Here is a 17,509-nt window from a genome sequence, read left to right as displayed (position 1 = left end):
TTCTATTTTTATTTTTTAAATTCCCATACTTTCATTGTTGTCTTGGCCCACATTAGTGAAACCGAATCAGATTATCTCCTGTCTTGACCCAAGCTGGTCTGTTTTTTGTTACCTGCTCTAACCATGAGTTAGGTCAAGTTTAGCCAAGTTGGTGCCAATAAGGCTGTGTTTGCACTAGCCTAATTGAGGAGTTTGGATCCAATTGGGTGTTTTTGTGTGTGCAAGAAATTTTGATTTAGTGTTCCATTTCGGTGCCAACTTGTACCAAACTGATGAAAAGAACTTAAGGTTTGGCAGAAGGAAACATGTATTTCAGTTATGTTACTTTCAACCAAAAAAAAAATGTTATGTTTTTTTTCTGGATGGATGAAAGAAAAAAAAAGAGTCATGTTACTTGGACATGTCAAAGGATACAACTTGGGTGCTTGCCTGCATTCTCATTTTCTCACACAAAGTGTCCTTACTGTTGTGACTCATAATTGGGGTCCCCCTATATCAAAGTCGCTTGCAGCCCACCGGTTGCATACACATCTTTTTCTCCCCCTGATGCACACTTGACTGTTTGGACCAGCATGACCGGGTTTGGAAACCTGAGCTCGGACAGAACCGGCCCAACCTTGGTTTTGGTCTAACATGGGTAGTAGTTTAGTTAATTAGTTGAGTTTTTGTAGTATTTTATTTCTTTCTCATTTTTTGCTTTGAGTAGGATACGTAGGAGATAGGCTAGTTAGTTTTGAACTCTATTTTAGTTTTAGAGTTGGATTAGGAGATAGAGTTTTAATCAGTTGGGTTTGACATTCTAGTTAAGTTTTGAACTCTATTTTAGTTTTAGAGTTGGATTAGGAAATAGATTTTTAATCAGTTGGGTTTAACATTCCAGTTAGGAGTCTTAGGTTTGTTTGGAAACATTTCTGTTAAAAAAAAAAAAGTTAAAAAGTATTTTTTTTTTACGCTTATATTACTAAAAAGTACTTCTGCAACTTAATAATGTGCTTGGTAAATTTTTTTTTTTCCGTATCGAACTCTACAATTCCCCATTACAATCCCTCTCTGGCTCAACCATCCTTTCGAGTTCTCTACCTCATCTCCAGCCGCTCAGCTCGCAGTGCTTCACTAAATTTCCTTTTAGCCCGTATATCACAGATCTGGTCCATTCCACACCTATGCTTGAGCATATGTTATTACCATTCAAAGACAATGGGCATTTGTATGCCAAAGTTTGCCGCCATAATAGCAATGCTATCGAGTCTCTCGCATTTAAAGTAGACGAAGTAGAGTAATTTTCATGTCATTTCATTGAGGTTCCCCTACACAGGATCTTTTCTTCTCCAACATGATAAGTCAGATTGTCTCCTCGATCCTTGTTCAAACTCGACAAAGTCGAGTTCTTTTTAGAGGAAGAGAATTGATGCAGTAGCACTTGACTGGTTGGACTAGCATGACCGGGTTTGGAAACTCAAGCCTAGATGAAATTGGCCCAACCTGGCGTTTTTGTCAGGGCCGGTAGTAGTTTAGTTAATTTTTTTGTAGTCTTTTATTTCTTTCTCATGTTTTGCTTTGAGTAGGATTCGTAGGAGATAGGCTAATTAGTTTTGAACTCTATTTTAGTAATAGAGTTGGGATTAGGAGATAGAGTTTGAGTTAGTTGGGTTTTGCATTCTAGTTAGGAGTATTAGTTTTACAACTTTAAATACGGGCATTGATTGTAACTGATGGATAGATTTTGAAAATAAAAAGTTGATATTGGTTTTTTTGCTCAAGGTGAGTGTGGGTTGACTCTCTCCCCTTGCAAGTCTGAGAACCTTGTCAGATTTCTTCCCCTTCTCTTACTGGACCTCCACCATCCCCACTTTTTAAATTTATAACATAGTTGCATTTTCTCCCTATTTTGATACCATGTGGTTCTCGTTCATTTACCTACTCGATGCGTACTACATGTTTGATAGCAGGCAAGGTTCTAAACCTCGGGTTTTGACTTGGCTGAAACCTAAATTTAGGTCGGAATTTCCGAAACCTGGTTGAAACCAGTTACTTTTGGGGCATAATTCGACATGTCATGAGCTGCGCAAAACTGTTTTAAACAAGTCGAAACTGGGTTGGTCAAAACTGGTAAAAAATGGTAAAAAATTGGTGTTCTTTAGTTAAAACTGATCGAAACTACCGAAATGTGTGAAATATCATTGAAACCAGTTACATTTTGGTTTTGTCCATGGTTTTGTCTCGGTTCATACTGAATCTGCGAGATTTTGGTCAAAGCTTGCAGTTTTGACCATGATTTCGAACCATGGTATCAGGCAACAATCCAAACATTTGGTGGGGTAGATGAGTGTTAAGCTTAGAACTCTTCATTAGGGTTCAACCAGTTGATTTATTATTTGGAGATGACATTCATTAGCTTTTGTGTGCATAAGTCATTCAAAATTTCCTTTTCAAAATTGTCATCTGCTCAAAACAATGAAGTTTACTTCCTTAATGAATTTTCCTTTGATTCCCCCTATTGTTCACTTATATGTTGATGTCTCAACTTAGATTTGACCTTGTAAAGTTTCATCATGTTCTATCTTTCCAGATCCAACCTTACCTCCACTCACCATTCATGGATCTTATCTTCAAACATAGGAAAACTGAGCCTCATTTTTCTGAAGTGACAATCTGAGAACCCCTACTGATCCCACTTGACTTCAAGTCAAAGTTTCAAAGTTGTCCATGGTGGGGTATCTGATTGAGGCTGTCTTAGTCTTTTCTATTATGAGAGCTCACTGGATCTTCTCAGGGGGAAACCTAATCAAGTTGAAGTCCCATTGTCCTATTTTAGGATTAGGTCTTCCCCCCCCCCCCCCCCAATTTTTATTTTGAAGTAAGTTAAGGAAATTTATATTATGGTCTCAACAAAAAAGCAGCCTGTACACTTAGGATGCTGTACAATTCCTGGTCCCCTTTGAAAAAGCCCCCCACCCAACATTTTTTTTTTTGGGTGAACAAGTTAATTCATTACCAAGAAGAAAGAAGGAAAAATATACAGCCCCAAGAGGAGAGGGGGAGGAAGGAGAAAAACCTCACTAGGTTACAAAATTCCTGATAACAAAGCTTGGAAGCTCCCAGGAAGCTACAATGTGATAATTTCTGGGGGAGGGGGGACAAACGGTTGAGACTTTGGAGATCTTTGCTTTGGCATTAAAGAAGATGGAGCTCCAAATCTTTTCAAGAGGCCGAGAGTTGGAAGTTCATTTCCTATGATTTCTCTCCATCCAAATTTGGTTAAGAGTAGCACAAAAGGCCAGCTTTTCCACATAATCACAAATAGTCTTCCCTTGGAAAGTCATGTCCACCCAAACCCACTCCCTTTGAAAGGGGAGGATTCTTCTGTTGGCCGGCCAGCATTTGGAGAGAATGAGCTTCCAAATGGAGGATGAGACAGGGCAGGCGAAGAATCGATGGTTGGTGTCTTCTGGCTCAGATCCACAAAGATAGTATAAATGAGAGACTTGGATGCTTCTTTGGATAAGAAAAGCTTGCGTAGGAAGACAATTCATAAAGACTCGCCAGGTAGTGAAGCTTTGACGCGGAATGTTGTGCTTGAACTAGATGAGCTTGTGCCAAGGGGAGGACGGACCATAAGCTCTAATGACATCCTAGGCAGACTTGACACTGAAAGTGCCACTTTGGGTGTGGGACCAAATAATGGTATTAGGCCTCTCAAGATGGGTTGGAGGCAGCGAAGCCCAGATTTCAGCTAACAGAGCTGAAGCAGAGGCAGGGGGTCCAGGAGCCAGCATGGATGAAATCAGCCACCAAAGCACGTCTAGGGATCCCTGAGCTGTAAATATTTCTAGCACTGAGAATATGGGAAAGGAGGCCATTAGGGTGTCAAGGATCTAACAAAAAAAAAAAGTAGAAGAACCATCCCCAATGCGAGAAATAATGACTCTGGACGCAAAGGATCTCAAAGAGATTAACTTCCGTCATACCCAGGAGGCATCCGAGGGAGAGTGGACCGACCAAAAAGTTTCTTGCCTGAGGAGATGTGAGTACACCCAATTCACCCAGATGCTTTTCTTTTTATTGAGAATCCTCCATATGAGTTTAATCATGCTTGTCATGTTGACATCCTTGATACGTCTCAAGCCTAGACCCCCTTCCTTTTTAGGGAGGCAAACTGAAGCCCAACTTACTGGCCAAAGGAAGCGAGAAGACTCATACCCTTTCCAGAGGAAGGAGGCAAATAAGCTTTCTAGCTTTGCAGCAGTTGCCTTGGGTAACCCATAAATACCAGACTAGTAAATGTATGAAGCTTGAAGGACTGATCTGATGAGGACGAGCCGACCCGCAAAGTATAAGAGCTTTCCTTTCCACAATTGGAGACGCTTTTTGATGATGTCTAGCATAGGGGTGCAGTGATGACTTGAGAGTCTCGCAGGGATGAGCGGGAGGCCCAAATACTTGACCAGGAGAGAGCCCAGAGCAAAGCCAGTAATCTGGAGGAGAGACGTCTTTAAGGCTTCCGAGATCCCAGCTAAGAAGATAAGAGATTTCCTAGGGTTGATGCAAAGACCAGACATCAAAGCAAACCTGCTGACACAGTGCATGATAGAGTCCAGGGACAAGGCATCCGCTCGAGAAAATATCATCAGGTCGTCAGCAAAAGCAAGATGGGAGAGCCTGATTGCCTTGCACTTGGGGATAGGAACAATGGACCCTTGATCCGTAGCAGATTGAAGATTGCGGGATAGAACCTCCATGGCCAAACAAAATAAGGGGATAAAGGGCATCCCTGACGAATCCCAGTAGAAGATGGGAAGTATCCTGCTGAACTGCCGTTGACAAGCACTGATAATTTGGGGGAGGCAATACATTGAAATATCCAATTGGTGAAGACCGGGGGGAATCCCATCAAATTGAGGACAGAAACAATATAGTCCCACCTCAAGGAGTCAAAAGCCTTGTGAATATCAATTTTTAGGAGAGCTGCAGGAGGATGGGATTTTCTGTCGAACCCTCTAACAATCTTATGGCAAAGAAGGATTTTGTCTCCAATGGATCTTCCTGGGATGAAGGCTGACTGGTTGTCACTGACAAGGGGACCACTGACAGACCTGATCCGGTTGGCAAGAATCTTCGCTATAAACTTGTATAGAAGGTTGCATAAAGATATCGGCCTAAAGACATTCATAGTGTCGGCACCCTCCTTCTTTGGGAAAAGGCAAAGAAAGGCATGATTGATTGCCTTAATCTGGGTGGGGTTGAAGAAGAAGCTCTTAACAACTTTTATAAGGTCTCCTTTTATGATATCCCATGCAGATGTGAAGAAACCCATACTAAATCCATCAAGCCCAGGGGCTTTGTTTGCTTTGTGGGAAAGGATGGCAATAGTAATCTCGTCATCAGTGGGAATGGTCCAGAGCAAAGGAGCAAGCCCAATTGAATCACCCCAATAGTTGTGACTATTCATTTATAAAAGTTTCCCATTTATCCCATATACTAAAATTATTAATCACCCAAAAATCAGAAACAGTCGAGCACAATTTAGAGACCAAGTTCTTTGCTCTTGAAGTGACCGACACAGCTGTTTCTTCTTTGGCTACAAAAACTCTTTCCTTTGGTATATTTTTCTCTTACATCAATGAATCAAACCCCTTTTGTTTGCTCCTAGAAAATCTGCTGACTTTTCAGCTATTAGATTTGCCATGTGACAGCATCCTTCATGTTTTCTTATGCTAACAGTCCTTTTAGCCGCTTATCATATTGTACACTTTCAAAACATGATATGCCATCTGAATCATATTTTTGAACTATTTAATTATTTGTTACATTTTCTTCAACTGATCTCTAGTTGGTTGGAGGCTGCTGTCGAGGATGAGCCTGCAACAAGTTGTACCACAGAGATCCTCTGCCAATGGATTTGGCCGTCGTAGAGTTGAAAGAGAGATGGGGACTCGGCTAGATTGCAAGCTACAGTCTGGCAAGTCAAACACGATCAGTTTTGCCAATGCAGGTAAATATCTCTGACTAAAATTTGTTATATATTACACATGTTGCTCTAATAGGCTTCTTGGTTTAGGAGCACTTAATGGTGGTGAAGTTGGAGGTTATGGAAGTCCTTCACGTGATCGGCTTATATATTTGACAACATGTCTTATTGGACACTGCGTGGAAGTCCAGGTGAAAAATGGAACTATTTTTTCTGGAATATTTCATGCAACAGGCGCTGAAAAAGATTTTGGTATGTGTCGTTAATTTCTAATATGCTTCCCAATTTATGCCTTTGTGTTAGAATTCAATGAGATTTAGTAGGCTCACCAAGCATCTTTTGTGAAAAGTGAGAACAAATGTTTTAATTTTAGAGTTCACTATATTGTTCTTATATTAAGTTGCTTGTTATTTCCAGGAGTTATCCTGAAAATGGCAAGGTTAATCAAGGATGGCTCCTTCACAGGACAAAAGTCTCTTTCTGATTCTTCCAGCAAGCCTCCGTCCAAAACTTTGATAATACCTGCTAAAGAATTGGTGCAAATTATAGCTAAGGTTTGCCTGTTTTCTTGTCTGAATATTGTTTTTTAAATTCACTTATCTTGGTTTTGGATTTTAATGTTGAAAAGGTGACCAGATTATCCATAATATTTGTTGATCCAAAGAGGACTGGCTGATTAATAGCCTGTCGTATATGGTTTTCGTATTAGCTAAAAAATAAAAATTGTGACCATGGTAATAAACTGAGTCATATAATTTTCTGGTTAAATGGCAGGTAACTGAGTCATGTAATTTGCTGTCTCAACTGGCTAAATGTTGTTCCTTACTCTATGGTTGTTTGTGCTTGCATTCTGTATGTCAGGATGTACCACTGAGCAGTGATGGGTCGACAAATGGGCTCCAACTTGAAAAACGGCAAGATATTATGACAGACACCTTGATATCACAATCTCATTATGTTGATTTGGAGAGAGAATTGGGACGTTGGACTCCTGATGAAGATGATCCACAGCTTCCGGAATTGGAAAATATTTTTAATGGCACTTGGAATAGGTGGTTAAAGTGATTCGTTGGGATTTAATTGAATTATGACTGCATATGGTTGTTTAGTGTAATTTCTTGTGTCCTTTATACCTGAAGATTATTCTTCTCTATTTCCATCGTAGCTCAGTGGCCTTTATCTCCCCCCATTTCCGGAACCAGAAATAAAGATTTCTTGCTTAAAAATGGGGGTGCAACTTGGCCTGCACTGGTGTCAACCCTACCTCAGTCTGAGGTACCAACTCTTTATCCTGACCCATCCTGGCCTCCAGTAGGCATGTTAACCTCACCTATCTGATTAACTAGGTTTTTGAAGTTACGTTGGATTAGATAGCATTTGTCCCCATGCACATTTTACCTCAATTGCAACATTTTTATTGTCAGACATCATCATATCACATGTGCACGAGTGTGCACACACATGCACTAAACCTGATGTTGGATTATCATCCCCAATACTAGCCAGCCAAGCATGGTGAAAAACCTGATTGGGTCAAGGTTGGTCAGGTTGAGCCTCGGTTAACCTAGCCCCAGTCAGAGCCCCCTAGTTAGCAGGAGTGAATTTCACATTTATTGCTGTGGCTGATTTATTTTCCGATATATGCTTTTACCTTAGTAATTTTCTCTTTCAGTTTAGTTCTTTAATTTATTGATTTTCAGCTTTTTTTTCTTTTTGGGGTGTTTGCCCTTTTTGTTACTGAAGTGATTATTTCAGGTTAAGTGTCAAGAGCCGTCATCATGTGATGTTATTTCGTGATAATATGTTCTTGAGCCTCTTTAACTTATGCATGAACTGAACTCAGCAAACTTGTAATCTCTAACGTCCATTGAAATTGTTTGAAACATTATGAGATATGTTCACACAATTGTTTAGGCTATATGTGGAGTTAAAAAAGCATACGCCAAGTGATGTAAGACTAGATCACAAAGGACCTAATCCTAGGCAGGATCTGAAAAATCTGGTTGCATAGGGAGAGATGAGATCTCACAAGTGGTAGCTCAGATAGAGCTGAAACCTGGGGTAGATGAAGGTCCTATATGGGTCAACAAGCCCTCAAAAGATGAGACAATTCCGCTGGTTGAGTTGAGAGTTATGCTGTTGACATGAATTAGGAAGCTTTTGACCACTCATCAGAAAGACAGAAAGTAGGGTTCCTGGCATCGGATGATAACCAAAATTGGAGTGAAGATCCCTTGTAACCTGTCTAGGTATCCTTCAAAAGATGAGCTTGAGCTGCTGGCTAGTTTGGGAGATCTGGACTTCGATCCTAGTGTCCAAACCCTGACAATGGCTGGAATCGAATCATATCCCCTTGGCTTTACTTGATAGATGTGCTTCTGGTCTTCAAGTAGACTCAAAACAACTCTCAAATCATTCTCTCTCAACAATAGAACAAAGAGAAATAAGAAAACTGAAAAGGAGTTAATGGAGGGGTTGAGAATGGGGAAGAAGAAGAAGAAGGTTAGGTTATGGGCATCTTACTCCTCAAGTTTATGTACCTCACCTAGGGCCTCTCACCATTGCATCTCATAGCAAAACAGCATAATCCATCTCTAAATTATTCTTTATTAACTTCTGAAATTGATTAGAGAGGTGTTTTTAAATAGGCTTCACACTAACAGAAAATAGAAATTGACTAGCTTAGGCAACTAACTACTAACTTGTCTACTAAGCAACTAACATAGAACAACAAGGACTCTTCTAGAATACTTGATCTTCACTCAACCATGGTCGACCAAGTCAAACCATAAGAAGACAAAAAGGCAGAAAGTACTATTCATGTGAACAGTAACACGAGTTACTGGAAGCTGCTGGGCTCCTTCATCGGTTGCTGCTGTAGATGGCCTTCAAGAAGACAATAAAGAGAACATAATAAAGGGGAAATATAGCTGGTTCGATGGCCCAACTGGGCTCTCCTGCTCCAAAACTGAACCAGAAAAGGGCTGCTATGCTGGTTCGATGGTCAGCTGTGGAGAACCTGCATAGGACAAACCTGGCCAGCTGGATAGCTGGCTGCTAGCTTTCCTCCTCCTTCGAATGGGATCGTCCTCAGCCAACGTAAACCTTTGACAGCCCTATCTAACATCACCAAGGGCAACCTGATTTAGACAACTAAATACAACTGAGAAAAGCCTTATCCCAAGTCCAAGCTACTTATGTTCTAGCCGTACACTTTTACTTTCTACGATACCACTGTACCTGGATTCATGGGTCATATATTTTTTTAATAATGACTAATTAGATCTTCTGTTGCTACCTTGATTGGGCAACCTTCCTGTTCTTACCCTTGCACCATTTTTTTTTTTTAGGTTTCAATTTGCTGGCTGTGTACGGGTAATTTATTATGATTCCACCCTAGGGATCATGGCTAGCTGGGTTTCTAGTTTGAGATTCCGATCAAGGGCTCAGTGGAGTATCTACTGTAGCATTGGGAAATGCTTAAAGTATTGGTATCGCACACCGTATCAGTCGGGTGATTTTGAGAGACATCAATATCGTGTCGGAGATATGCAAGATACCTAAGGATATGCACAGAAATGATCAAGATACACATGGAAATACTCTTTGCATAAAAAAACATTATAAATTAGAAATATGCATAAACACTAAAATGGAGAACTCTACATTGAGAGATAAGTGCATTCAATTGACATTGTTATAAAGAATAAGGTTTCTTACATGCAGTAATAGTCAACTCCCATGAAGAGTGTCGGGGTGGTTCAAAGTCATATGTAGAAGGATCTTCAAGAATGGGAGTGACTAGGATGATGTTGTGCACTTGCTGAGCATAGGCACAGTATTGACCCTAGTCGGAATATCTATTGTAATGTCTCTCCTACTCATAGAGAATCTCGTGTACTGTGGCCAATGCTGGTAAGTACCAAGTTGTGGTTGTGCCTGACTGTGTACAAAACTTCCGTACTCTTTGATTTTGAATTTGTACAATGATCCAAAATTAGGCTTTTCACAACTAAGAGTTGTCTTTCACTCTATATTGAAAACCCTAAGTGAATCTAGGGGAAAAAAGAGGAAGAAGGGAGGTTTGTAGAGTCTATTTTTTGGCAAGAAGATGGTTTTTGCGTTAATTCACTTCTGAGTCGACAGAATGAGGCATGTGTGCCTTTTAAGAGACTTATCTCCTGTATTGATATGTATCGCTGTGTATTGCACCATATCCTGCTGATACGGTGCGATACACACATGTTAAAAAAAGATACGTATCCTCCCATATTGTATTGCAGGCTGTCGATACCGATACGATACTTTGTACCATGACACTGGGTATGCCCCCTTTTTGAAAGAAGATAATAGGAGCTTGAGGTTCAAGTTAGGTTCAGTGAAAGTATGAAGAATAGAGATCCTTATATTTAAGGTTAGGGTTGAAACTCTCAAAAGTGCCAAAAAGAAGTTCTAAGCATAGTTATCAAAGTGGCAAAGGCGATGGAGGATATTCAAAAATCAAGGCGACACCAACAAGGAGTCAAGGCGTTGCCTAGGCGACCAAGGTGCCAGTCTAGGCTAAAATGCCTTATCGCCTAAGCGCCACCTAGACGCCTTGATAACTATGGTTTTAAGAACTTCAAATGGTGTCATTGGGTGGTTTTAAGTTTCTCCTCTGCTTCTTCAGTTTGTCTACTGTGAGAAGTGATTTTCAGTCTGAAAACAGAGGCAGAAAATTGTGGAATCAAGGTTAAGAGAATCGGTGCTTAACAAGGCAAGGAATTGATGGTTTTAAATACCTCTTCTGTAATGCCACTTGCTTGGTCAGAAAAATATGGGGCAGAAAAGAGGATAGGTGGAATCTATTGACCTGTAAGCGACGCTTTCTGTATTATTGGGTCTATTAAATGAAGGTGTCTGTATAAGTGTTTAATTAATGGCTATCATTTTGGAGAACAAAAAAATGGAAAAAAATGGAAAATAGGAGTCGTTTAGGAGTTTTCTATTATTCATGCTTCCGGAATTGCCAGCATCAGTCCAACCACAAATGGTTGAATGATGGAAGGTCTCCTAGTGGATTCTTTTAAGGTTTAGCGGCTCCAGTTTTGGAGAAATAAAGAATTGCGGAGAGTAATAAAAATCAGAGAACAGAGAAAGAAAAAAGAAGACAGCAGCTGTAGCTGTAGCTGTACCTAGAATCACTCTTGGAGTTTGAAGGTTTCACATGCATCTAGGGCACCCCATCTAACTATCTACAAATAAGTGAAAATCTCAGTTAATGGTTTTTAAGGTGATGATACTGTTGCAGAAAATAAATAAATGCAGATAAGGTATAGAGAAATTAGAGCATGGATGAGAGAGAGAAGACTGCTGTGCCTAAAGCTATTCTATGCGTATCTTGATTTTTTGCTTAGCTATAATCATTTGATCATAAACAATTACAGGTTAGTTCTTTGAGTTTCAACAATTGATTTTGGAAAGTAAAAATGCATTTGAGTAGGTGGCCTATGGTCCAGCAGTAGGCTTATTAATGACACAATAATGCTACTGACTTGTGCTGAATAAGTTAAAAGTAAAGACTTTGTCAGTTGACAACTGATCCTCTCTGTTGGATGCAAGGGTGCTGTTGTCAAATATTATGACATCAATAATGTTAATTAAGCTCCTATGTGGGTCCCACATAATCTTTCCTATCAGCACATCCAAGGCTTGAGTTTCCAGTTGATATATGTCTTATCTAAGCTTTAAAAAGCCACCAGCACTCTTATCCCCATCAATATCGTCTGACTGGTTCTGTGATAGGTTCTCGTTTGCACATTATCTAACCATCTCACTTAAGGTTTCCCTCTTTTTGTCACCTACTGCTGTAACCCTAAGTTCATACAAGTACTTTGTTTTATATCCTTTCTGGTTTTGCCACTTTTCTCACTTGATATGCTGTTTCTGGTCATGTATGCAATCATGTTCAGCCTTCCAAGTCTGCCTAGTATTTGGAGCCATATCTTCTATAAAAGTATAAGTAGTAAAACCATTTCTGTCTATATAAGCTGACATTGGTTGGGCTTAACCTTGAAGTACAGTCAATTTACATGAAATCGCTTGGGAATACTGAAGTGATAGTTCTTTGCTAGAATGATGAAATCACACCCCAAGTGGATAATTGAGCAGAAATTTAGGAAACGGTGCCATGAATTCTACAAAGCAATAAATCTAGTTCTATTTCTCCTGGAGTTTTTGATTCTTTGTGATAAATATTTTCTGTTTTCTTTCCCATCATTTGTTTTTTGATATTTTTACTCATTTTTGTGTTTTTCCCCTCTTTTTTTTTGTGGTTAATTTTTCCTTGTTTTTTTATGCATCAACTGAAACATTTTAAGTTTATTACCCAACCAGGAACTGGGATCAGTTTGAAACTAATGAAGCATTGTTTGGAGTAAAAAGTACCTTTGATGAGGAACTTTATACAACAAAACTTGAGAGAGGTCCTCAAATGAGAGATTTGGAAAGGGAAGCTTCAAGAATAGCTAGAGAAATTGAGGGGGAGGAAACTCAAGATCTTCATTTAGCAGAGGTGACTTATCACATTAATAACTATGCTTTAATATTTTCTGGTTCTGTTATTATTTTTTATATCTTCTTTCCTGACTCTTTATTTATTTATTTATTTATTTATTTTTTTTTAATTTGTTCAACAGGAAAGAGGCTTTTGCTTTCATGAAGATTTTGATATCGATGAGGAGACCAGATTCTCGTCAGTATTTAGGGGGGCCAATGATAGTGGTTATGAAGAGAGTGAGGATATGACATTTGATTTAAGAAACACTGAGGGGTTTGGAGGTTCCTCTGGAACTGTCATTAGCAGATCCTTTTCAGATTTGGGCAGAGGCAAAAGTGATGATGGACCCCTAGTATCATCAAGCACTTTGTCAATGGTAGCCCACTTTCAATTTCTTTATATGAAACATGAATTATATTTGGTAGATATAGATCTCTGCGATATTAATAGGCGGTAGATTTAGTATTCATAATAGAATCAAATTTATATCTTGTCACTCATAGAGTAGCTTGCTACAAGCCTACGACCAGAATTCACAGTTGTGGATAGTTTTTGTTGGGGTTTGAATTTGTCCAGAAATGGCATGCTTCCTTTTAGTGACACAACAAACTTGGGTTGTTAATGTAGGACTGGATTTGACAACCAAACCAGACCCGAAACTGCAGGAACTTTTAAAACAAAGAACAACCAAAACCAACCCCAACCATGTCTCAGATTTAAATTCAGCAACAACCCAGAAATAGTACCGAACCCACAGAACAGCAACACAGGGATTAAACAAACCAGTAGCAGTTTAGAACTAATCCAGGGACTATTAAAGTGCTAACAGTCTTTAGAAATCAGAACAGATATTCAGCAGTACAGCAGGTTATCGATCTCAAGAGAATAACAGCAGAGTCCAATCCAACAATGATTCTTAGGACTAAACCAGGAACAGATGGGAGTCCGTTCAGATTTAAATTAACAGAATATTAAGAACAGCAGTCCAGAAAACACTATTCAAACCAGTAGAACCAGAATCCAGAAAATAGAAACTTCAGTTCACTAAAAGATGAAAATCTGGAGATTTCTAATTTCTCATTAATGGCTGAGCAGAATCAGCCAATATTTGGGTCGATCCTCACTGATATGGGGAGGAACCTTCGATAAAAAAACTGGACCAATCGGATACTCAGATCTGGTCATTCCAGCAGGGGCGGATGCTCTGTTTTGCAGAATTTTTTGGGCAGTAGAGTGATAGATCACATACCTGGTTTTGCAACCCTAATAAGTCTTGAAAGAGATATAAAAACTTAAGAGAATAATACTTGAAGTAAACCTCTTGGACTTCACGTCGCAAGGAGTCAATTGGATCAAATACCAATTCCTTCAGTCTTGATCAAACACAAGACAACTTTTAATGAAAAAGACAATAGCAACAACCATTATTTTTTTTATCAAAATCATTCTAGGATTTTAGGAGCCTCCTCTTCTTTATTTATAATGTTCATGGGGGGAGAGAATTACAAAATAGAAGGTTCTTCAAAAAAGAAACCAAATATTCTCCTAATACAATAGTTACTAAAAAGTGAAATTAGAAACTAACTGAAATTAGAAACTAGTTGAAAAAGGAAACTAACTACTAATGACTTGACTCAATTAATAACTTGACTCCTAAGGAAACAAATATAACTCAAATCAAAACCCAACTAAAAAGAAAACTAATGAAAAAAGGAAACTAACTAGTAATCCCGTACTCAATCTTAGAGCCCCCTTTTAGACCAATAAAAGTGGTCTATTACACTCAAAACACATGGGATCAAAGGCCCAACATATATGGAACTCAACCCTAGGCTTAATTCTAATAAAACAAGCCTATTTAGGAAACTAATCTGCATCAGTTGTGGATATGGTGTCTCTGAATCTATGCTCATGAAGTTTATTCTGCGGAAAAAAATTTGAGCATACATATCTTTAAGATGTTTAATTGTTGATGCATGGAATAAAAAAATTAGAACTATAAACTGTTTAATGAAATGGAAAAGTCTTGTGAAACAATGTTGGTACTTGATTATCTTCAACTGATCGAATAAGAGTTGGCATGCCTGATGCCCTCATAGGAACCACGTAACAAACCTTCATTTTTCTATACACTAACTTGCAGGCATCCCTTGTTTATTCTCCTCTTTTTAATGCAATATTTATTCACCCAAAAAAAAAAAAAAACTTTCAGGCATATCAAATATGTACTCTTTCAATTTATTATCAGTACCAGAAGTAATTTTTCTCAAACCACTCAAAGAGAGTATTGAATTTGAGAATGGATTCAACAACAACAAACAACAACAACCACAACAACAACAAACTCAGCCCTATCCCAACTTAATGGGGTCGGCTACATGGATCTGTGCAAAAACAAAAAAGGAAAAGTGAGAGTTAATAAAAAATGCACTCAACACCAGCAAGTCAGGAAAATCTCAGCTAAATGGGGTTTGTTATAGGATCCTTGCCCTCCAAACAACTCTATCTGAGGTCATACTTGGGACAAGACCTAGACTATGCATGTTATTCCTCATAACTTCCGCTATGGTGATTTTAAGCCTGGTCTTAGCTCCTTTAGCTCCTTCATTCTGAATTAGATCACTCCTTACTGGAGCATCCCCAAGCCTTCGTTGAATACGACCATACCACCTCAAACGAATTATCAGAGCTTATCATTGATCTGGGCAAACCCCAAATCATCTCTAATATGTTCAGTACTTTATCATTCCTAGTTTTGCCACACATCTATCTTAACATCCTCATCTCTGTGACCCTTCTTAGCTGCCCAACATTCTGCCCCATACATCATAGCCGGTTGTACAATGGTCCTAAAAATTTTTCCTTTAAGCTTTAAAGAGATATGTTGTTCACACAATACTCCAATCGCATCTCTCCACTTCATTCATCACACTTTAATTCTTTGTAAAACATCATCCTCCTCTATGTCACCTTCTTTATTTATGGTTGACCCCAAATATCTAAAATAGTCACTTTTTGGTATCTCTCTCTCCCATCATTTTTCACCATGTCGTTATCCATCATAGTGTGAATAAAGTTACACATCATATGCTCCGTCTTCGATCTACTTATCTTAAAACCTATTGTTTCCAAGGTTGATCTCCATAATTCCACTTAGCGCTATTCTCTATTTTTGTCTCATATACCAAAATGATATCATCGGCAAAAAGAGCATACACCAAGGATAATAGAGAATCAATGTGCAATTATCCTCCTCAGTCTATGTGTTGGAAATTTACTGGCATTTAGTAGAGAATTGATGTGCAAATTTCAAATCCCTGATAGTATTCGTAAATTAATCTCTTGGACCCATCCGAACCTAGTAAAGGGATTGATATCCATCCATTACTAAAACTGCTTCTTCACAAGACTAGACAATTGGGAATATTTCATGTGGTTCTCTTGGCCTTTGCCTCGTTCAAATTCTTATGGCCACCCTTCTTGGATTCTTTAAAAAATGAATCCCAACCCAGCTGGAGAGTCCTGAACTCACTAGTCACTATCATAAATTTTGAGTTTTACCATCTTGTTGCTGCTTCTTCTAAGATGGAAAGCAGCATCACTATCTTGGTATTTGTTGAGGATAGAAGCTTCGATACCAATTTTTTTAGCCTTAATCCCTTTAACGACTCTCAGGTTGTTATTAGAATAAGTTTGTTGGTTTTCTGCTCTCCTTATTCCCTAGTGCAACAAAAATTGAGGCATCTCTCAGAGTTTCAACTATTTTCACTTACCAGGTGAAGAATATGCATTGAACTTTCTTTTCAAACTGGCAAATAACCAGGAGATAATGAACTTCACCATTGGTTCTTCATCGACCATGTAAGTTTGTTCATTTGTTTCCTCTAAAGTTGAAGATGAAGTTGCCAAGTTAAAATTTCATACTAGTTGGCATTTCAAATTTGACATGAGAAAACAATGGGATATTTTTGTTTGATATCTCCCGTCCCCAGGGACACAATGAAGAATGGAAATATTTTACCGACCCCTTCATTAACTTATGTGCATATATGTCGATATGCCATATTGTGATTAAACATGGAACAATGCCCTCCTCACCCACTCACAAGACAAGAAAAATAATGTGGGAATAACAATGGATTATGATGTTCTTCACTCTGTGCTAAGGAATTGAACGACATGCAGAAATTGTCCAGCATGGGGCTCCTAAGTAGAACATTCTAGCAAAATAATTAGTTATGATTGCATTTTTCTCTCTCTCTATTCCAGTAAAGGAAATGTGAAGAGTATCTTTTAAATCAAAAGTCTCCTAAAACCTCCCCAACCTGACATCCTACAAGCGATGTTCACTATGTGTTTCTTCTTTTATTTGTTCTAGGTGAACTTGGAACCAAAATGCTACATTTATCCTTTTTAGCAAATTTTTTTCAAAATATTTTTGTTTTGTTTTGCTATGCAGGATGACACCCAATCTTCTCAATCAAACGCTAGCAAGGATTTATACCGCTCAAGTTCTAGTGATCACACTAAAAAGTTGACTTCTGACAGTGTTTCGAAGAGTCTTTCAACTTTGAATGGCGAGAGCGGGTTTCCATCTTTGCCCCTTTTGTATATTTTTCCTTCTTTTTGGTTAATCTTACTCTTCCATTATTTTCTATGAGGATGGTCAATGAGGTGCTGATGAATGACTGGTTTGATGAAGAAAATTGTAAACCCATAGAGTTCTAATCTGGCCATTCTAATTTCTTAGGTTGCCTGAGAACCAGTTCAGAGAACGGCATGGAGGAAAGGGTTATCCAACAGAGTCTCCAGAGTGGAAAACAGTGAGTGTATGATTGATTATTACTGTGAATTTTTTCTTGCAATTCTTTGTGCGCTTTGTTGGTGACTCTTGGTTAAGAGAATAATTCATGCCTGCTAATTTCCTCTTTATTCTTTTGTTCACTCTGGTACTAAGTTGTTGATTGGTGAGGAGGCTCAAAAACCAAAATCTGAGGGTGAGT

General features: G+C 38.7%; 1 protein-coding gene across 4 annotated transcripts in view; it reads left to right on the top strand.

Moving 5' to 3' along the window:
• Positions 1-17,509, top strand: part of LOC122064873 (polyadenylate-binding protein-interacting protein 3-like) — a 44,139-nt gene that overhangs the window by 4,215 nt on the left and 22,415 nt on the right. For 2 of the 4 annotated variants that reach the window (XM_042628657.1, XM_042628655.1), the window contains exons 3-11: positions 5,831-5,992; positions 6,059-6,220; positions 6,386-6,522; positions 6,830-7,020; positions 12,344-12,521; positions 12,646-12,882; positions 16,966-17,114; positions 17,257-17,329; positions 17,464-17,503. In XM_042628657.1, the coding sequence (XP_042484591.1) occupies positions 5,854-5,992; positions 6,059-6,220; positions 6,386-6,522; positions 6,830-7,020; positions 12,344-12,521; positions 12,646-12,882; positions 16,966-17,114; positions 17,257-17,329; positions 17,464-17,503 (1,306 nt within the window). In that variant the 5' untranslated portion in view covers positions 5,831-5,853. The remainder of the gene's footprint in view (positions 1-5,830; positions 5,993-6,058; positions 6,221-6,385; positions 6,523-6,829; positions 7,021-12,343; positions 12,522-12,645; positions 12,883-16,965; positions 17,115-17,256; positions 17,330-17,463; positions 17,504-17,509) is intronic. The other 2 variants (XM_042628658.1, XM_042628656.1) reach the window with 1 other exon arrangement.

This window comes from Macadamia integrifolia, unplaced genomic scaffold, assembly GCF_013358625.1.
Source record: "Macadamia integrifolia cultivar HAES 741 unplaced genomic scaffold, SCU_Mint_v3 scaffold1799, whole genome shotgun sequence".
NCBI classification, from domain to species: Eukaryota; Viridiplantae; Streptophyta; class Magnoliopsida; order Proteales; family Proteaceae; genus Macadamia; species Macadamia integrifolia.
This window is presented reverse-complemented; position numbering and strand designations above follow the sequence as displayed.